We start from the raw sequence: 22,860 nt of genomic DNA, 5'->3' as shown, positions 1-22,860 counted from the left end.
TTCCTGTTTCTCTGCATGCCTAGTAATCTGATTATGCATGTTGTCTTGGGTGGATAATTTTGTATTCCTATGAACATTCTTGAACTTTGCTCTGGGACATGTATGAATTACTTGGAAATGGTTTGATTCTTTTGGATCTAGCTCTCAAGATTTGTCAGACAGGACTGGAGCAGCATTTAGCCTGGAGCTTAGTATTCCCCATAACGGAAGCAAGATTCTGCTGAGTATTCCACCTGCTGTCCCAGTGAATCATGAGGTTTTCCAACCTGGGCGGTGGGAAAGCCCTGCTTTTGTGCCTGGTGCTGCTCCCTCTAATCCTCTCATTGGTTCTTTCCTGGCCTCACCTGCAAGAGCTGATCAGTATCAGCCGAATACTGATAAGGGATCATCTCTGCATCTCCAGGACTTTTGTAAGCTCTCAGGCACTTGTCCTGAAAGCTCTAGCCACCCTGAAGTCCCGGCCCCTCAGCTTGTTCTCCTTAACTCAGCTAGTGTGCCAGGCTCTGCCCAGACTCCCCCTGCCTGTGCTGCAGCCTGGGGACCCTTCTCACAGCTGGACACGGGCAATCTTAGGACCCACCATGGATGGTGGGGCATCAAGGTAGAAGGAATACACTGTTGAATCGGGCCAAGGTTAGTGAAATGGGCCCACCAAGCAGAGATTCTGGCATTCAACGTCTTAGCTGGAGGAATTAGGAAGGATTCTCGCTGTTTGGCTCAAATACAAACCCCAAGGTGGGCTGCACTAAGTGAAGTTGAAATGCCAGACCTTCTAGGTATACCCTCGAGGGAGGAACTTAAAGGCTGGGGGAGACTGGAATGACAGAGTGCACTCTTCATGTAAGACCTGCTCACCTGTCCCGGAGGATCCTGAGAACACAGCTTCCACCGCGGCGCTGAGGATACATCTGTGAGGGGAGCCCCAGCACACTTGAGGAGCCCTGAGGGACTCTCCTCTGTAGATCAGAAACTGCAGTAGACATGCCTGTGCTGCCATCAAACTAGGATCCCCAAGTGCATGAGGATTCTGGGACCCCAGGGTGGCAGGGGCCGAGGGGCGGCACTTCATCACCAAAGACCAGGTGGATGTGGTTAGGGTGATGGGCAGTGGGGCCAGAGCAGCGGTTTGAAGAGTCTGACTCACAGAGATGCTTGGTGTTGGCTCCTAGAGGTTCTGCCTCTCAGACTGAACCCTAACCGATATACATTCCTATTGGGGTTGATAAAATTTAGCAATAAAAGTAAACCACTATCTGAATAAACCAAAAAGTCAGACTCCTCAACCACTATAACATAAAACGCAAACAATACTAAACACATCACTCTATATGGCACTCTTATTCCTACAGATTAGTACTTTTCAAAATATGTCTACTTTGCTTTTAAAAAAACTATACTAAATAAACTGTAATTTGTTACATATAAAAATAAATTCTAAAAATGTTTTCAACCCCGTGGTTATTAGTTTCTCAACAGTATTAGTTATCACAAATAATCTAGTGGCCAGGTCAGTACTACCCACTCAAGTTTTTTTTTTTAAGTGTACAGTAGTCCCCCCTTATCTGCAGGGAATACATTCCAAGGCCCCCAGTGGATGCCTGAAATGGCAGATAGTACCAAACCCTGTATATATCAATATATACCTGTGATAAAGCTTAATTCGTAAGTTAGGCCCAGTAAGAGATTAACAATAATAATAAAACAGAATAATTATAAAAATATACTGTAATAAAATTTATGTGAATGTGGTCTCACTCTCAAATATCTTATTGTACAAATTTAATGCCTTTTCCATCTTAACTAAGTGTTTATAGTGTACTATGGCCATACCTTTTGCCGTTTGAGGAGTGACAGCAAAACTAGCATAAATTTCTTTCTCCTTCTTCACAATTTCACAGATAGAAGATTTGTTCTTACCGTAGATCTTGGCAAACTCAGCATACGATTTTTCTTTCCTTATTAAGTCTAGCACTTTTACAGCTTCTCTCTGGCGTATCCAAATTGCCAGCATAACTACTCTTGAGCTTTGGGGTCTTTATTAACTAAAATAAGGGTCACTTGAATACAGCACCGAGATACTGGGACAGTCGCTCCGATAACCCAGATGGCTACTGAGTGACTAACAGGTAGGATCCACTGGACAAAGGGACGATTCCAGGGGGGCTGGAGTGGGATGGCATGGGTTTCACCACAATACTCAGAACAGCAAGAAATTGAAAACTTATGAATTGTTTTTTTTTTAATTTTAAAAAAATTTATTTTATTTATTTATTTTCGGCTGCGTTGGGTTTTCGTTGCTGTGCGCTGCCTTTCTTTAGCTGTGGCAAGCGGGGGCTACTCTTCACTGTGGTGCGCAGGCTTCTCACTGCGGTGGCTTCTCTTATTGCAGAGCACGGGCTCTAGGCACACTGGCTTCAGCAGTTGTGGCTCACGGGCTCTAGAGTGCAGGCTCAGTAGTTGTGGCACACAGGCTTAGTTGCTCCGCAGCATGTGGGACCTTCCTGGACTAGGGATCAAACCCATGTCCCCTGCATTGGCAGGCGGATTCTTAACCACTGCGCCACCAGGGAAGCCCTTATGAATTGTTTATTTCTGGAATTTTCCATTTAATATCTTCATACTGCAGCTGAGGGTGGGTAACTGAAACCGTGTAAAGCGGGACCATGGATGGTGGGAGGGGGCTCCTGTACTACCTGTGATTATGTGTGAGACTGTTTCCAATATTGATATATGTATAAGCAATCACAAGACATGCCACTGAATCTTTTAAAAAAATGAGCTAATCAGAGCTATACAATCTGAATCTTAATTGGCATCTAGCGTAATGTAGAACCTTTTATAGTTTGATGTAAGGAAGACAATTATCTCAATCATAGGAGACACTTAGCACATAGAAAAAAATGAATGTGAAAAAAAAAATGTGAACATACGTATTCTCTACTGGCGTAGCGCCCACCTTGTTTCAGAATTTGGAAAGGCTCTTAGAAAATACGATGGTGAGAAAGTCACAGCATCTCCCTCCTCCTCCCCTCGCATCACAGGCCCCAGCTGGAAAGGGCGGCCTCCTTCCTGCCCCCATCAGCCAGCCTGCTGACCCCACCTTGTCCCCTTTCCCAACGCAAGCCCCTCCACCACCCACAGCACATCAGTCGCTCTGGCCTGAAGCTTACACCTCTTCCCTCACCTCACTCTGTCTGACGGGCTCAGAGTGAGGCACAGAAAGGAGGCCCAGCAGGGCTGTGACGGGCCCACACTCACCAGCCCGTCGGAGGAGAGATATGGCCAACCGACCGAGGGCAGCGCCCGCAGCCCCGCATCAGCATCGCTCCTGGCCTCCCCCAGCCAGCCTGCGAGGCTCTTCCAGCACCTCGAGGGGCAGACACCTCCCTTCAGAGAGGGCAACTCGCTCTGGTGGTCATTCGTGTGGGGAGTGTCGTGTCCCCTTGGAAATGAACCAGAACTCACAGTGGCCTCTTCAGTTTTATGCCTCGGGAAGATGGAAACGTACCATTAGAGTAAAGGATAAAACTGGAGCTTGGTATAAAAGAACTATTTATCAGAGAAACACACATCAAAACTGCAATGAGATTATTACCTTATGCCCATTGGACTGGCTATTGTCAAAACGGCAAGAAATAATAAATGTTGGTGAGGATGTGGAGAAAAGGGAGTCCTCCTACACTGTTGGTGGGAATGTAAATTGGTGCAGCCACTATGGAGAACAGTATGGAGGTTCCTCAAAAAATTAATAATAGAACTACCATATGACCCAGCAATCCCACTGCTGGGCATATATCTGAAGAAAAAGAAAACACTAATTTGAAAAGACACATGCACCCTGATGTTCACTGCAGCACTATTAACAATAGCCAAGACATGGAAACAACCTAAATGTCCATCAACAGAGGAATGGATAAAGAAGATGTGGTACATATACACAATGGAATATTACTCAGCCATAAAAAAGATAAAATCTTGCCAATTGTGACAACATGGATGGACCTTGAGGGTTTTATGCTAAGTGAAGTAAGTCAGACGGGGAAAGACAAATACTGTATGATTTCGCTTGTATGTAGAATCTTAAAAATCTTAAAAACAAACAAACAAACAAAACAAAACAAAATAGATGAACATACCGAAGCAACCAAAAACAAACACGTAGATACAGAGAACGGAATAGTGGTTGCCAGAGGGGAAAGGGGCTCAGTGGAGGAGTGATGGATAGAAACTGGATATTTGGTGATGAGCACACTGCAGCATACACAGATGTAGAAATATAAGGCTGTACACATGAAACTTACATGATGTTATAAACCAATGTCACCCCAATAAAAAATAATTCTTAAAAAAAAGGAATTATTTAAATCAAGACTTCAAGCTATTCTAGCTGTGAGACCCTAGGCAAGATACTTACCTTTCTAAGTCTTCCTTTTCTTCTGGAAAATGGGGATAAAAACAGAAGCTTACTCACAAGGATACTGTGTGGATAAGCTCAGGGGATCCCGTGCAGGGCATAGCACGAAGGAAACGCCCAGCACATGGTTCCTGTTAACAGTAGTTTGTAGGTGGGCCCTACATGTCGTGGAACACGATGAGGGGCTTGGACGCAGACGCTCCGAGGAGCCTGGGGGGAAGGAGGGCTTCCAGGAAGCAGCGAGAAGCAAGCCCTAATGAGTGGAAGGGCAGGGCAGAGGCCAGAGGGGTCGGGGAGGACCTGTCAGTTGGGGGCCACACCACACGCCGCAAGTCCAGAGGGTTCAGGTGTCAGGGTGAGGCTGGGCAGGGAAGAAAGCTAAGGCCACATCAATGCTCACAGTTCAGAGAGTGAGTTTTCTGCTAACGAATCAAAAGTTGTATCATCCTGGTCAACAGACAGCAGAGTATCCTTACAGCAGAGACAACCAGCTCTCCGCCAAGACTCTGTCCCAACTCCACAACGTGGGCCGTCTCTGGGAGGGACCCGTCCAGGCAGGGACAACCTTTTCCAGCTTCCTTCCCAATCAGACACGCTTCGGGCCCCGTGACGAGACCTCCCCATTGGTGTGACGCGCAAGCATGAGTGTCCCTTTCAGGCCAAGGAAGTCAAGAAGCACGTGTTTCTCCTCCATCCTCTCCCCCCTTCACTGAAATGCAGGGGACCCCACGGGCCCGGGGAGTGCAGGGCCGCCGGTGGAAGCAAGCGGGGTCTTTGAATCTCGTGTGGGGGGAGCAGCCGCTGCCTGGAAGGCCCGCCTGGACGGGAGCAGGAAGCAGATGTTCACGGAGTTAAGACACGAAGTCTGGGGTCTGACAGCAGCTGGTGTCACCCTAGCCGACCCCTTACCTCCCTGACTCAGCAAAGCAGCCAGTTGAGCTGGGGGAGCCCTTCCTCCTCGTCTACCTGGAGAGCTGCTGGGCTGCACGGAGCTGGGGGGTGAGCCCCTGGAAAGCTCGGCTGCAGGGGCTCCCGCTGGGGCCACGCTCCTTGGGCGAAGCCCCGAGACCCACCCTACTGCTGTGGGCCCCCCCACCCCAAGGACACACCTGAGCCACCTGCACAAGGAGTCCTGACCCCTCAGCAGGCATGAGCACGTGCATCCTTCGCCTTAAGATGCCCAGTCCCGAGAAGCTCCGTCCCAGGGTAGGGCTGGAGCGGGCGTGCGGTGGCCGGGGGACGGGTGCCCTTTCTCCCATCCCACACACCCACCCGAAGGAGGGCGGCTTTCCTCTGTTCAGATGCTAGGCTGAGGGCTTACTCTCTCTGCACTGCACGGTGGGGGTAGGTCAGGAGGGATGGGCAGGTTGTCCCCGTTTCCCTGAAGGGGACCCACAGCTCAGCCAAAACGTCAGGCCCCACGGCTCAGTGTCTGCCGCCACTTGCCCCTGCACAGAGGAGTCAGCGCCTCGATACACAAGCCGTGATTTACTTTAAAATAACCCAGCAAAGGGCTTAGATGAAACAGGACCAGTCAATGTTGATACCGTTGAGGACGGATAGGGGTACACGGGGTTCATTATACTAGTCTCTCTACTTTGGTGAATATTTGAAAATTTCAATATAAAAAAATTTTAAGGAAATTTCTCAGTATTTTGTACAAGAGGAGGTCCCCTGAATTAAACTACCCCTCCCTCCCAGTGCCTTTTCAGGATGTCATGATTCCCCTCATGAAGGAGGAGGTGTTTACAACAGACAAGATTTGTGGGTTTTTTTCTACTTCCATTAATATTTAGTATGTCATTATCTCCAAGTCTAATCACTTAAAGAAGAGATTTTAAATAATTGATTACTACCTAAGAGGAAAAAATCCATGCCGTCTTTTTCATTATCCATCAAAACCCAGAAAACCTCTCCGTATAGTCCTGACGTGGACACATAAATATATTAATGCACATGCTGAGAAGAACACACATACAAATCAATAGACATAAATTCGCTCTGGGTACTTTCAGATGGAAAAACCATCATCCTCTTTCCACCCCCCCCGTGTGGCGTCCTCCCCAGCACAAGGCCTGACCCCATGAGAGAGGGCTCCAGGGGCACCCCTTTCTTTCTTCTTCCAAAGAAACATCTATGCAAATAAATACCAATACCTCATAGAGTTTCACAGTCTCCAAAACACACAGAAAGCTAACATTTCTGGAACTTGGATGAGCTACGTCCTATTGTGTGATCACCCGTAAGCATATGCATGTGCACAATCGTGTTTATCAGTCTAGAGAAAACGCTTGCATCTGCACTTATTAAAATGCCTTTGTTGGTGGCATGTCCTCCAAGAGGGCACAACACCAACAAACAGGAAGAGGATGGCCCATGAGCGTCTGTGGAGGGGGCAGCAGGACGCCCACGGACAAGATTAACACGCCTTGAAAGCACTCACACCTCCGCGGGCAGAGCCCTGCTCCATGGCCGCATGGGGACCTGGATGCCACTTACCACGAGGGACAGGGGCCTCTTCCAGGAGACGACGCCGATAAGTCCCGACAGCAGCACCTGGAACAGAGGGAGCAGGGGGTGAGGAGCCTCCCCGGACTTTTCTAGAGCACAGCACACAGGCAGGAGCGGGTCATGGTGGTGGGTCTGTCCCTCCCGACAGTCACACCTGCAGCCACCACGCGGGGCCAGAGTGACCAGCTCGCAGGGATGCCGAGAGCAGATGTGCTTTCTGAACAAGCCTCTCACCCACCCCCGGGCCCTCAGCCTTATCCCCCCAGGTCCTGAGAGATACTTGCTGTGTGCTTTAACATCACAGACAGCAGTGAACACACTACTTTGGGGAAGGCGGTACTGTCCCCACTCACAGGTCACCCGCAACCTGCACAGCGGCCCAAAGTCTCCCTCTGTTCTCCCACACCTGGGACCCCACCCCCAGCCCCTACAGGGGTCTCGCCTTCACTCTCATCCTACCGAGGAGGCTCCCTCGCTTTCCATACTGGCTCTAAGCTGCCCGCCCCAGCCCAGGCCAGCCCCGTCTGACCCCTGGCCCCCGTCCCACCCCTGGCCCCCGTCCCGCCGAGCACGTCCCCCCAGAACCTCCCCAGCAGTGCCCCCTCCGCCCTGGCTCCCCTGTCGCCCTGTGTCTGCCGACTTCGGGAGAACCACCCTCGGCTCCTGGCCCACCCTTCTTCCAGGCTGCCCCCCAAGCCCAGCCCACGTCAGACCCATGTTTGCTGATCCCCATATTCCCAGTCTCCTTGTGTCCAGGCAGGGCCACTGGACCACAGAGACACAGCTGCACCCCGCGCCCACTGCCCACCGCAATCTGCCTTCAGAGGGGTCGCTGGATGCAACAGACAAGGGCTGTTACCACCTTGACTTTCCATGGTGGGCCTGGGCCAGGCAGTCCGGGACCAGGCTGGAGGGGCCGGGCTGCACTTCCCCTGGGATTCCAAAAGGACCGACCTCAGACCCGGAGGAGAACACGCAATTGAACAGACCCACAAGGTCCCGTTGGTGAGAGAGCCCAGTTCACCCTCCGGCACCTCTACACTGAGCAGGACGGAGTCTTAGACCCTGCAGCCTCCACCCACCCAGTGCCGTGTTGGTCTCAGATGTCCAACAACACCCGGACCAGTTGTCTTTATATGAAAGGCTTTAAACCTATTCACACACACACACACACACACACACACACACACACTTAACAGAAAAGAATGAATGGAAGAGCTTCAGCATGCTCTGCTCCCCAGCCTGTCACATCTACCTTCTCCCTTCAAGGCACGTACCTCTTCCAAACGCAGCCAATGCTGCAAATGCTACAGACAACCGTTTTCCCACCTCCCGAGTCTCCTCTCTCCGTGATGCCGCCCAGCTCCAGCTCCAGCCGTCACAGAAACCCTGGGCTGCTGTTCCCCACCCCCCTGCCCCACGGTCTCCGAGGCCAAGTCTCCATCATTCTTCTCCATGTGCCTCTAAAGCCGCTCTCTCCCCTTCTGCACCCAACACTCCACCCATCAGAACACCCTCCCTGGTGTCGAATTCTTCCTCCTCAATGGACACACGACTTCCCCCAAGTCATTTTCCATTGGACTGAGCTGCCATTTCTCCTAAGGATAGGCTGTTGTGACTCTCACCATCACCTCATGCTGGATAGCGCACACCCTGACCTCTTCTCTCCACCTCCAAACCTTCTTGGGGAGAATCCAAAACTTCTGCCAACTCCGCCGTCAACATCTGAGCTCCTGGCGCGCTCAGGAGCCGCAGTCGTGAAGCTGGGTTGGCTCTTGCTCTCGACACCTCTCCTCCCCCTCTGCTTGCCCTCGCTCTCATGATTTACCTGCCTGGACGGGGTGCTCAGCCACTCACTCACCTCTGCCCCTCCACTGCAACTGCGCTGGACGCCTCTGTCAGGTGAATGTCACCTCCCTGGCCGGGCAACCAGACCCACACAAATCCGGTCCCTGATTTCCCACCAGCACCGCCCTAAGTGACCCTCCACTCGTGTCCTGGCCACTGTGGGCACCAAAGCCACTGCATTTCTCAAACACGAGCCCTGGAACAGAACCCCTGCAGGCTGTCTTCCCTCCATACTCAGCACTCCCTTCCTGTCACCCCCCACCTCCTGGCCCCCTGCCTCAGCCCCACCCCTTTCTTTTCCTTCAGATGATGACCAAGCTCTGGGTGCCGAGCTCTGACCCCACCATCCCCCTAGGACGGGGCTTCCACAGTGTCCTCTGTCTGCCCTTCACATCAACACTGGCCACGCCCAGACTGAGCCTGGAGAGAGGATGAGAATTCTCAGACTATCTCCCAGAAGATGTCCACTTACGCTCTGCCTTCTCCTTCCCATTTCTACCAGATGAAATTTCACCCATCCTTCCAGACATGGCCCAATGCCTCCTCACCCAGGAAGGGCCTAGGAATTCGAGAGAACATGGGGCCCCACTGAACTCCCAAACCACCCCAGACCTCTCAAGTCCTCTCTGATACACACAGACAGAACTCTTGCATCTTCTAAGCTGAAGCTGCTAAAACTATCAAGTCTCTACAATGACCAGGCCACTTACAACAGGGATTTTACTGGACCTCCAAGGAGCAGGGGTTTCTAAACACAAAGGAAGTTAACAGCACTTATCTTAGGCCACAGTAAAAATTCTTGACATTTCCCATCTTCATCATGAAGTTATAATTCCACAAATCCCCTCAAATAATTTTACTTCCAACAAACATGGACAATTTGCTTCTTGAAGATAATTTACATTTCTAAATATCAATAATAACTATAATTGGGAATGGATCCAAGTCCCCTATACGAAGGCAAAGAATAAAACCATCAAACGCAATGAGGCATGGAGATTCCGACCTTGTATAATGCCTTCCCCTTGAGTGTGAGTAGGATGTGCTATTCCGTGACCCTCCCCAGGGACAGCATCTTGAAATGATGTTGCCCTGGCAACACCGTGACTGCAGCCTTGTGGGACCCTGGCCAGTTGACCCTACTAAGCCATGTCCAGACTCATGACCCAAGAAATCTGTGAGATGGTAAATGGGTGTTGTGTTAAGCTGCAAAGTTTGCAGAAATCTGTTCTGCAGAAATAGAAAACAAATTGTCAGGGACTGAATGTCTGCGTCCCCCCCAAATCCATATGGTGAAGCCCCAACCCTCAATGTGGTGGTATTTGGAGGCAGGACCTTCAGGAGGTGATTAGGGTTAGATTAGGTTGTGAAGGTGGGGCCCCCATGATGGGATGGTGGCCTTATAGGAAGAGAAGGAGAGAGAGATCTCTCTCTCCACAAGTACACACCATGGAAAGGCCACATGAGGACACAGAGAAGTGAGCAGTCTACAAGCCAAGAAGAGGGCCCTCCCCAGAACCTGACCATGGCAGCATTCTGATTGCAGACTTCCAGCCTCCAGAACTGCAAGAAAATACACTTCTGTTTAATTGGCCCAGTCTATGATAATTTTTTAAATTTAATACTTATTTTATATTGGGGTATAGTTGATTTACAATGTTGTGTTAGTTTCAGGTATACAGCAAAGTGATTCAGTTATACATATACACATGTCCATTCTTTTTCAGATTTTTTTCCCATATACGTTATTATAGAATATCGATAGTGCTCCCTGTGCTTTACAGTAGGTCCTTGTTGATTATCTATTTTATATATAGCAGTATGTGTATATTAATTACAAACTCCTAATTTATACCTCCCCCACCTTTCCCCTTTGGTAACCATAAGTTTGTTTTCAATATCTATAAGTCTGTTTCTGTTTTGTAAATAAGTTCATTTGCATCATTTTTTTTAGATTCCACACATAAGTGATATCATATGATATTTGTCTTTCTCTATCAGACTTGTTTCACTCAGTATGACAATCTCCAGGTCCACCCATGTTGCTGCAAAAGGCATTATTTCTACAATATTTTGTTACTGCAGCCTGAGCTTACTAATACACTAACACATCCAGAGTGGGATACTGGATTTTTGTTCCTAAATATCCCCTCTCCCTCCACATCTGCTCTCAGGCAGAGCGGACTTCTCTGCCTCTGGTACAGAAACACCAGCACCAGCTCTAACAAGGGTGACTACATTAGAGTGGAGGAGACTTTCAAAGACCAGATGCTGGGCTCCTCCTCCCTGAGGGTGCCTGCTCCCATCCCCATGGCAACCAGGGGAGGGGACCATATCCCTGCTCTGAAACGACAGGGACTTAGCTTGAACTGCTGTTTGCTCAATCCTAGCAACAAGGCAGGACGGTGTTGCATGTTCTGCCATCTCGGTAATTCTGCAGGCTTACTTTGTACCACTCCTGTGAGGAACGGGGTCCTGCATCTAGCTGGCCAGTGAAATTATATCTCAAGTACCCTCTGTCCTGTTTAATTTGCCAGGATTGTTATTCAAAGTCTGCAGTTTACAAAGACATTGAAGAGGGTCAGAGAAGAGGAACAGACAATTCAGTAGTTGTGAAAGAAAAGCCAAGAAGAACAGGAAAGGCATGATGCTGCCCAGAGAGGAGGGTTAACTTTCCCAGCACCTGTGAGTTGCTGTAAGGACGCCAACTGGCTCTTTTCTCCACTTCCCCACCCAGCCTACAGAGATGCAAGAGATAAAATTAGAAACGAGAAAGAGCTTCCTGCTGTTGAGAGCAATGAGAGGGGATAAGAGACTGCGGGGAAGTAACAGCATCTTTACAGCAGAAGTCCTTGCCTTTGATTGGTGCTGCCCCTGTACTCCGAGGCCCGGAATAAATCAGTCCTTTAAATCTTGTCTCTGAGATTGAAAAGTTCTTTCACTGCCTAAAATCAGGAACTTTCTTCAGATCTTCCAATCTGGTTCAAAGGCAAACGGTAATGCAACATTTCGGGTAGTGAAGCAAGTGCTTCCAGAATGCAGACTTGAAAGCCAATTAAATTATTTCACAAAATATATGGCCGGCTGCCCCATAGCTACAGTGGTACCAGTTTACCACTAAAAAGCCAACATTCACGTGTCTGGAGAAAGACCTGCTATTGCAATAAGGGCACAGCTAGTACTCTGAGCTGCTCAGAATGAAAGACGTCTGTGGGTCCCCACCTTCTAAACCTTCCGGATTGCAGGCCTGCGCTACGTGGGCCTCATGGAGTAGATGATCCTCCTACTTTATCCCACCTCCATTTTCTTCTCTTTCAGCCTAGTTTTCTTTGTCTGGGTCTCCCCGGGGCCGCATGGCCAGGTTCCATCAGGCGTGCAGGCCCTCAGCCTCCTGAGTCCATCTCGGCTCCCGTCTGGGAAAGAGACACTTCTGCAGCCTTCCCATCTCACCCATGCCTGTGCCTCCTTCCCTCAGCACATTCCTGCTCCCAACCATTCGCTTCCGGCCCGTGGTCCCAACTTTCTCTGCATGTCAGTGCATCAAACTCAGAACATCCACAAGGAAAGCCACTCTCCTCAAAGGACCTTCTCCACGATAGAAAAAGAACTCTATAGCTTTCGTTTGCTTTTCATACAGTAGCAAAGCTATAAATCGATGACAAAGTTGCCCCATGAAAGAAAAAAATGTAAAATCATATAAATGTTATAAATAACTCATGAGTCAAAAGAAAATCAGAGCTGAGATACACGCCACCTGTTCTACTGCAATGTGTGTTTCCTTGATGCAAATTAGCTCACGTATGCTGGGTACCAAACTCATGTGCCCTGGCTCTGCCCTGTAAGATGTAGGCTTCGCCAGAGCTGTTTACTCTGAAATTAGGGTAGTTTCTAGATCCGCCACTGGATTTTGTTATTTGATGAGTAACGTTGCACATATATTATACTTTTAAAAATAAGTTGATTTTAAAATGTTTTAAAATAATTGGTTTCCTTTGTAATCCTGTAAATTTTATTTCATGCATTTAAAAACCTCATTCTGAGAGGGACCCCAAAGACCTCACCAGACTGCTCTACCAGAAGTTAGGAACCCTTGATTTAGAAGTCCTTGATTCAGTGCAGATCCTTTAGCGGCAAATTCCCCTTTTTTGTTTATCTGTAAATTTCTTACTTCACCTCACGCTTGAAAAGTAGTTTTGCTGGATACACAATCCTAGGTGGACAGTTTCTTCTCTCAAGAGCTTGAAGATATTATTCTACTTTCTGGCTTCCACTGTTGCCATCAAGAAGTTGGCTGTCGTTAAACTGCTGTTCCTTGAGGGGTGTTGCTCACTCTTTAAAGACTTTTAAGATTGTCTCCTTGCGCTTGGTGTTCCGAAGTTTCTGCAGGATATGTCTACATGTGCATTTCTTTTTCTTTATCCTCTTTGAGATGGACTGTGCTTCTGAATCTGTAAATTTATATTTTTCATTAGTTCTGGAAATTTTTAGCCAGTACCTCTTCAAATATTTTCTCTCCTACATTCTCTCTGTCGGGGACCCCAATAGCCACATGCTGATCCTTCGTACTTCATCCTCCAAATCCCTTAGTTCTTCTTTCACATTGTCCACACCCATGCCACTCAGTATTTCATTCTGAATAATTTCTTCAGGTGTATTTTCCAGATGACTAATTTTCCCTGTTAATCAGCTGTTGAACATTTGCATTTGTTTAGAAAAATTCAATGGTTATATTTTAGGTATTTAGAAGTTCTATTTTTACCTTTCCCCAAATACAGCTATTTGTTTCAGATAGTTTCTCGTTGCACGCTCATCTTTAGGATTCTGCCCATAATTACTTTAACTGTTTCACTTTCAGAGGTTCTAGAGTCCAAGGGGGTAGTGAAAGGAAGGCGTCTAAGTCTGTCCTTCATTGTTTCTGTTGACCCCCACTCACTGCAGCTGGCTTTCTTTGATGCCTGCATTCTTGGAAGTCTTTTGTTGTGAATACAGCACTTGATCTTCATCAGTTGAGGTTCTATGGACCCAAAATGGAGGAATTTTTCCCAATAGAGTTGTACTTCTGCCAGTAACCAGGGAGCACCCAGGATTCGGAAACACCACGGTCTCCAAGGACCTCCCTACAGCCATGCACTGCTCTGACCGTTCCCTGCTCCCTGGACTCCAGCCACCTGCCACTGTGTGTGGTGTGTGTGTGTGTGTGTGTGTGTGTGTGTGTGTGTGTGTGTGTATGTGTGTATTTGTGGATGAGGTGGGGGGGCCTCGGAGACCTGCAGTGCCTCAAGGAGCATGTCTTTTGTCCAAAACCAAGGCATAGGCAGATCGGTGTCTGGTGAGGCCCACTTCCTGGTCCATAGACAGTGGTCCTTCCACTGTGTCCTCACTGGTGGAAAGGGTGAGGGAGCTCCTGGAGTCTCTCCTATAAGGGCACTAATCCCATTCATGCCGACTCCACCCTCATGACCTAATCCCCTTGCAAAGACTCTACTCCAAATACCATCACACTGGGGACTAGGATTTGACGTGTGAATTTTAGGGGGACACAAACATTCAATCTACAGCATCCAGGATGTACAGGTGATTTTCTAATGTATAATATAAATTACAAATATTAGTATAATTTTATATTGGTTTATATTACTTCAATTTTATATTAATTTATACTAGTAATATAAATTACTAATGTGGTATGCAAAATATAAATTACTACAATTGATTCCCCCTCAAATCCAAAAACTAAATGTACCTATTAACACTAAGAAATTGGGAAAGTGGCCAAACAGCTACAGGCAAATTCTTCACAAACTTCAAAGCACAGAGATTTCCAACATTATTTAATTTTTCTCTGAGCACAGAGGGAGAAAACAAGGAAACTTTCCAAATTTTTTTTACAAATGTCAGCATAACAATTACAAACCTGTAAAATATCAAAAGAGTAGAAAATAGACCAATTTTACTTATAAACAGAGGAACATAAATTTTAAAATAAAATGGTAGAAAATAGAATTTAGCAGTACATTTAGAAGGATAAAGAACAAGACAAGGGGTTCATGTCAGGAATGAAAAGATGGTTCACTAAGAGGAAATGTAGTAATAAAATTAATCATTAATATGATAAAAGTGAAAAATATGGTAATACAGTAGATGTAGAAAAGGCATTTGATAAAATTCAATCTCCATTTTTTACCAAAAAAAAAAAAAGTTCTTCATTTAATAAGACAAGATAAAGATGTCCACAATCACCACTTACATTTAAAATTCTTCTGAAAATACTAGTGTGGTGTGCAGACTAGTGAGAGGGTCCCAAAGACCTCCACCCCTGGTGTACGCGTCCTACAGAATCCCCTCCCCTTGAGGATGGGAGGGGCTGTGAACCTGATGGATTTCGATCTCGGGCTGAGGTTACGCTATGTGACAAGGGTGAAAGGATTTTGCAGCTGTACTTGGGTTCCAAATCAGTTTGAGTTAACTCCCTTGAGTTAATCCAAGGGAGTTTCTCCTGGGTGGGCCTGACCTCATCAAGCAAGCCCTCTGGGTCTCAGCCCTTCCTGAGTCAAAGATTTGAAGCACGTGGGAGATTCTGCACTGGCCTTGCAGAGTGCGCTGCCCTGTCGTGTCGTGGGAGGGCTTCTTCAGCCCACAGCTTGCAAGAAAACCACGAGAACGAATTCTCCCAACACCCTAGGGAGTGTGGAAGCGGATCTTTCCCTGGTCAGGCCACCAGATGAGGCTGCATCGAGCCTCACCTTGATTTTAGCCTTCAGACCCCGAGTGGGGACCCAGCCCAAATGCTCCAGACTCCTGACCCATGGAAACTGTGAGATAATAAATCTGTGCTGTTTTAAGCCTCTATGCTTGTGGTAATTTGCTCTATAGCAACAGAAAACTAATATAAGTATTGGAAAGGGGGGGCAAAATTACTACTACTTGAAAACGATACACTTATCGAACTAGAAAACCCAGGGGAATTGATAGAAAAGAAAAGAAAAAAAAAAGAAACCATAAGAGGATTCAGTAAGCCATCTGGTTAGAAAATTAACATATGAAGAAAGTATATTACTATCAATACTCACATTTATTGAGCACTGATTGTATACCAGACACTTAGCAAGGTTTTATATTTTACCTCTTTGTATCCTGACAACCCTGAAAGGCATGTGTGATTTTTGTGCCCTACTGCACAGATGAGAAAAGTAAAGTACCAAGAGGTTAAGTGACTCACCCCATTATAATGTCAGGATATAAACTCATGAACTACAGAAAAAATAGCTTTCCCATAGGCATGTAAGAAAAGCCCGGTTAGAAAAGAGGATAAAATTAAGGAAAGATTATTCCATTTGTAACAGCAAGCAAAAAGGTAGACTGTCTTAGAATAAACAAACTAATATGAAATGAACAAAAGCACTATCAAGAAAATCTCAAACATCTACTGAAATCATAAAATACTTCATTATTAGATGGAAAAAGATTCATTTCTTTAAATAGAAGGACAAAGCAATACATAAATCCCATGCAATTCTCATTCACATACTAAAAAGGGGAAAAGAAAACCTATCCAATCAAAAGTGTTGGGACAACTGATTAGACACTTGGAAAGAAATAAAGCTTAATCTTTACCTCACTTTTTATACCAAAATAAATTCCAGAGGAACCAAGAAGTAGAACATAAATCAAAACATGAACACCCTAGAAGAACATGGCAGAATCTTAAAAGAATCTTTAGAAAAGAAGTCAGCCTTTTGAGGCACGACACAGAATCAAGGGTCCTAATAGAAAAGATGAATGAATTAAATATTTATGTTTTTAAAAAGCACCTGCATGTGATGAACAGAATCTTGGTTCTCAGTCCTAGGGCCTCCCTGTATGAGAAGTACGAGGCTCTGAAATGTGACGTGGTAGCCTCTGGACAGAGTGGGCAGAGTGCCATCCCCACCCGATGTTGGCCTTGGCCATGGGAGGTGGGGGTGGCCGCCAACCCAAGGCACCCCGGGGGTATCACGTGTTGCCCCTCGCCCTCTGCGCTCCTGTCTCCCGGCCCACAGAAGGACACAGCCCCATCAGCCTGGGCCCCAGAATGGACACATAGCACCTAAACCCAACCAGGAGCCTCCAGCCCAAAGTGCGGGCCCCAGTTGATCTGCAAACCCAGAGGAGAAAATAAAGGTAGGCTACTGGCAACTACTGACTTCTGAGTGCTTCTTTATGTAGTCGTGGCAAGAGCCAATGAACATATATTTATGTTTAAAAAGAACATAAAATCAGAGACCAACTGCACGTGGGAATAATATTTATAATACGCACAATAAACAAAGGGGTGATTGTCTCAGTTCACAAAGAATTCATATACATTAGTAAGAAAAAGGAACCACTCAATAGAAAAAAGTGGCTAAGGATTCAAATAGGAAGTTCACATTTTTAATGGACAATAAGCATATAAAGGGATGCTTAAACCTACTCCAATTTTTTAAAAGCAAGCCAAAAGAGAAATATTTTTATCAATCAGACTGTCAATGTGTTTTGGTGGAGTTTGATAAAAACCCAGTGGTGGCAAGGGCTGGGGTGGGGGGGAGGTTCCTCTCGAACATTATGGGTGTTGGTATAAATTGAGGCAGCCTGCCTTGGGGGCAAGTTCATAAACCTCTCAAATTAGAAACTGTACATACTCATACTCAGTGATGGGAGTTTAGCCTATGATGTGCTACCAGAGGTACACCACACTGTTTACTGCAAAAAGCTGTAACCAGTGGGTAATAATAAAGGGTTACTTAAATAAACTTTGATATTTACATATAACGTGAATATACGCATCATGACATTTGAGGCAGATCTATTTGTGCTGTTGTGGAACGGTCTCAAAGATAAATAACTGACAAGACACAGCCTGGTGTGCAGAAAATGAATCTCATTTGTGTAAACAGAAAGGAACAGGTGCTGGTGCATACAGAAACGTTTCTCTGGAAGGAAATACAAGAAACTTAATGATGGGAAACTAGATTGGGGAGGGGGCAAAAGGATGCTCGCTTTTATGTGTGTAACCTTCAGTAATACTAATCTTTAATCCCTGTATTAAGTCATGAATATTTTAAACTATGCATACAGTTTGAGCCTGTAATTCCTCTTCTAAGAATTCCAGATATTAATCAAAGTGTTATTTATCATTTTGAAAATGGGGAACCTGGGTTTTTGGCAAGAGGGAACTGCTTATCTTTCAGGTCCTTCCCAATTGCTGCCGTTAAGTCTCGTTATGGAAAAATATTTAGGGCCATTTGGAAAAGTTCACACTAAAAGAAAAAGAATAAAAGGAAAAGCAGGCTACAAGATGGTTGGGAGGGGGGATAACTTCCCTTCTATGAAGTAAATAAATACAAATGCTGACACGCAAAAACACAAAGAAACTAGCACTGAACCCCAAGACGCCTCTGATTATCTCCCGAGAGTGGGATTTTAACACCTTCCGTGCAACCTTCTATTTCCCATGTTTTATACAGAAGACAGAAAGCACTTTATTGAGACTCAGGCTAACATGGTTGGTTCTGCCTTCTCAGAAGGCGGGGGCATACCCGAGAAACTGGGAGATAACCCCCTGCCATGCCCCCTTCCCCAGGTGGTACAGGTGGGTGCGGCTAGAGTCCAGCGCTTGCACTGTTGGGCCCTTTGCTTCACAACAGACATCAACAGACTCTGCAGACTTACGGCTGCAGAGCTGAATAAAGGGGGCAAGAAACCAGAACCCCAGCTCTTGGCTGGGGGTCCGACACTGACCCACAAGTGTGTGTGGGGAGCAGGAAGGCCTGGTCTCCCCAGAGATGTGCCAGCCAGGTGGCCATGGGCAGTTCCATGTGGGTTGCCCCTCTGTGATGAAGAATGATAAAAAATTTAAGACATAAACGTGACTTTCAAAGATGGATCCCAACCAGCACCCAAATGTATGCGGGACCCTCCTGACCCCCTTTTTTCTCTCAGCCCAAGTGGGAAAGAAAGCACAACACGAAGTGGGCAGTTACATCACCCAGTCTGGAAAAGAATATCATATAAACCATTTACAAATCATGTTGATTCTCTTCTTTTAGAAGTCTCCTCTTTGTACAACAATAAAAACAATGTATTTGTTGATACAGAACATTAATTCCATTAAAATCGCATTACATGTAATGAAAAGCTATCAGAGTATAATTATGCAAGCGAATTCACAGATCCACATCAATTTTTAAATCCACTGGAACGACAACAGGAAGTGAGTCTGTCTGGTAGACAAATTGCTCCTTCACTTCCAGATGATTATGAATAAAGACCACTGCACTAATGTTAGAAACCACACGCTGTTTATGCAAACTCCAAAATCTAGGACTGTGCCTTCAAGGTGCCTTTGCCTGGGTTTCCCAGGGCTGTTCTGTTCTCAGAGCCAGAGGCTGTGCTCCTGAATCCTGAGTCTTCTGAGTCAATCCCACCCCAAAGCACGCTTCCTTCTTGGAATTCCTGCCCCTGGAGCCAGTGGGCTGGGCCCCGAAGGACCCCCCGAATTCCTGGACATTCACGGTTGCCCCTCGGAGGGCCCTCTGTCGCCCAGACCCGCAGGCTGCCCGCCCACTCGCCCCACCTGGGCCGGATGTCCCCCCCAGGTGCCCCGCTCTCCAGCCCTCTGCCCTCACACCAGCCCGGGCCTTCCTCGCTGCCCAGGCCATACCAGAGACTTGGGTGCCAAAAGAGTCTCCTGTCCTGGAACTTGGTGAGGTCCCGGGAGGAGGACAAGGGAGGAAGGGGCATGGGGACTTGGCTCCTGCAAGAGGCCACCAGGAGTGCTCCTTATGCCGCTCCCATGGGTGTGTGAGGACCACCCCCACTGATGACCGTCCAGCCGAAGTCACTCTCACTGGGACCCTGGGATCCCACTGAGGCCCCTGGCCCTCATTCATGGCCCATGTCCACCCACAGGTTAGACCCTTCTAGGACCCCACACAGAGGCTGGGGGGCTGGACAGCTGTGCTGTGCTGGTGCCATGTAGGGAAGGCGCCGGACAGATGCAGTGACCTCCCCAAGCGCAGGCAGCAGGGCCAGCACCCCATAAGAGCCATTTCCATCCCCACTGCTACTGCCCCTTCCTGCAACTGGCCCTGAGTCCCCCTCCAGAACTCTCATGTCTGGTCAGCAGTGGCCTTGGGGTCGCCAAGTCCAGGGAAGCCCCTTCAATCCTCATGGTCCCATTCCCACCTTTCCAGAACACCCTCCTGCCTTGGCTACCCCCATCAGACCCCTGCAGCCACCCCTTAATAGGGGCTCCCTCACGCCCTCCCCTCTCCTCCTCCCCCCTGCACACACCATCTTTCCTCGGAGAGCTCACTTTCTCCTGCCCTTTGCATCTAAACCCCCTCTCCCGGCCTCTCTTCCTTGAGGGGCTCCGAGAAAGTGCTGGAGCGGGTCTGACTCAGTGTGGCCAATGGCCCTATTGCAGCCCCACAGCCAATGGAGACATCTCTGCCCCGCCAGAGGTCCGCCGTGCACACAGGTGTGCAGGTCAGAAACCCAGACTTACCCGCTTCCCTCCCTGACCCACCTCACTCTCAAATCCCATCCAAAGGCACGTGCATCCTACTGTCCAACCCACACTGGACCCCGCTCCCAGCTCCACCCACACCTGCTATCTGGTTGTCTCTCCTCACCTTGAAACCATACCCTGTACCTCGCACACTTGAGGCCCATGCGGGAGAAACAAAATGACTCACCCAGACCTCCAAGCTTGTTTCGCAGAAACCACAGATATAGGAACAACCCGACTGAGCATCGTGCAGGCGCACTGAGGGACCACAGTGATCGACAGTGAATGTTAGAGTCAGAGGCTGAACCACCGCCCCCCCGGCCCCCCCCATGTAACACAGAGAACCCCTGGAATTCACCACTGCGACCCATGAAGAGACATGAAGGACAGTCGTGCATGTGCAAGGCGCTCTCCAAACTTCCCCTCACCTTCCACCCATGGTTTCCGAGTTCCTCCCCGCCCCCTCCCCACGTCAACAATCAGTGTCACCCTAGGAAGCTCATGGGGACACAGAGCTGCACGTCGCCTCCTGTCTCCCTGCAGGGCCGCTTGCAATAAAGCCTGTTCTCTCTGCAAGAGACGCCTGCCTGGTATATGGCCTTCCCTGGGCAACGAGCCCACCTGTGGTTGCAACTGGACCCACGGCGACAGCCCTCCAGCAGGTCTCCCTGCCCCACTCCTGGCGGCACCTCTAAACTTTTTTCCACAGGGAAGAATCATCTTAAATGCAAATCCAACCAAGCCACTCTCCCCAACTCTTCCTGTCAGTGGCTTTCTTCTGCCCTCAGGGTAAGTCCCAAAGCTTCAGGCTCAGAGGGTCCCTGCCCACCTGTCCTGCCTCCTCCAGGCCCCTCCACCACGGTGAGTCCCTCTGTCTCCCCCTCCCCTGCACAGCTAATCACCCGGAGTGCGGAGCCCCCTGGGGACCCCGGCACTGGGATATCAGCACCCACACTCCCATCGACAGGCCGGCCTTCCTGCCGGAGCAGGTGCTGGGGACAGAGGGCACGTCTTCCATAAATGGTCAGTCCCCACGCTGACCAGGGGCCTGGTCTCCCAGTGTGCATACAAGCGGTGTTTCCTGAAGGCTCTCAGTCTCCAGACCCTCAGCCCCGCCCACCTCAAGGCACCCTTCCCACCTGGGCCCCTCCGGTCCTGCAGCCAGCTGAGGGAGCACGGCCCTGAGGAGCAGTGTTCTGACTTCTCCCCTTTATTTTATTGTACAACAAAAGCAACGCAAGTTCAATGTGTAAAAAATTAGGAAAGTCAGACAAGCGAAAGGAGGAAAATGAAACCATGGATCTCTCACTGCTTCTATAACTTCTGTTAGATTGAATTCTGTTGGATTCTATTGAAACAAATTTTGATAAAAATAGAGTCAGAGTGTTGTCAATAATCTCCCCTCATTATAATATATAATGTATCACGATCACGACATGACACCTGGTAAGTGTTTATTTACAACACTTTAATGGCTGAATGGTATTCCATTGTATGAAAATACCACCATGTACTTAAAGAGTCATTTATTACCTTATAAATATTTGGAATCACAAACATTACGAGTAAAGTTTTTTGAACAAGCATATAAATATATGAATACTTTTTCTGATCTGATTCTTTTTTTGAAATTATGCAGAAATGGCCAATATCTCTTATTGACCTATTCTTCTGCAAACTGTCATGCACTATAAATTGTGTACAGTTAAAATATATGTGTATGTTTATATATATTCTAAGTGATTCTTTTTACATGATTTGAAAAGCCAACTTGTTTCCTAGAGAGGCCGCCACTTACAGTTGTTTTGGTTGTTTCTTCTAGTATTTACTTTCAAATTTCTCAGCTTGATGCTGTGACTGACATCTGACTGTGAAAGTTGAGGACTTTCACTTCCCCGGCAATCCACGCACACACCAGACACAGCCAAATCCACACACATTCTTGCTCTTTCCCGATTCCAATGCACTAACAGCCCAACAAACACAGTACTTGGTGTTTACGTTATAATGGCTTTGTAAATATTACCCATAACTGCATAACTGAGCCACTAGGAGTACTATAATTACAGTGCCTTTAAAAAATCATATTACAATATTTAATTGGGGCTAACCACCTCATTTTTCGCTTCATCTTCTACACATCCATCACAAATCATCCCAAGCCCTCTGCAGACCTGAGTGTCTTCTTGCTGTGTCTGAGCATATCGAGTGCTCCATCCACTTGGGTTTCCTTGGGTGTGTCCCTCGTGGGGCCCTCCAGCCCTGCTCCCCCGTATGTGGCCATCCTCCTGGCCTGGTGCACCCAGCTCCCGGGGACTTCCCTTCATCTGGGACTCCCCCCTGCCTCTCTCCTGGGCTGCAGCCACTGTTTCCTTGATCCCATGTTTTCCTTTCTCTCATTTTTCTCCCCATTTTTTTTGACAGACCATATCCTCCAATAACTCTCAGAGAAAGGATCCATAGCAGGTAAAACTTTTGAGACCCTGCATGTCTGATATGTAGAGACAGAAAGTCTAAGTTGTAGATGACCTTCCCTCAGCACTTTTTAGGCAGTGAT

General features: G+C 47.6%; 1 protein-coding gene across 7 annotated transcripts in view; it reads right to left on the bottom strand.

Moving 5' to 3' along the window:
* FAM189A1 (family with sequence similarity 189 member A1) overlaps nt 1–22,860 on the bottom strand; it is a 401,999-nt gene that overhangs the window by 199,854 nt on the left and 179,285 nt on the right. For 6 of the 7 annotated variants that reach the window (XM_036843433.1, XM_036843436.1, XM_036843437.1 and 3 more), the window contains exon 2: nt 6,914–6,970. The exons of the other annotated variant lie outside the window; for it this stretch is intronic. In XM_036843433.1, coding sequence (XP_036699328.1) covers nt 6,914–6,970 — 57 coding nt within the window. The remainder of the gene's footprint in view (nt 1–6,913; nt 6,971–22,860) is intronic. 7 annotated transcript variants of the gene reach the window in all.

Source organism: Balaenoptera musculus, chromosome 2 (assembly GCF_009873245.2).
Source record: "Balaenoptera musculus isolate JJ_BM4_2016_0621 chromosome 2, mBalMus1.pri.v3, whole genome shotgun sequence".
Lineage (NCBI taxonomy): Eukaryota > Metazoa > Chordata > Mammalia > Artiodactyla > Balaenopteridae > Balaenoptera > Balaenoptera musculus.
This window is presented reverse-complemented; position numbering and strand designations above follow the sequence as displayed.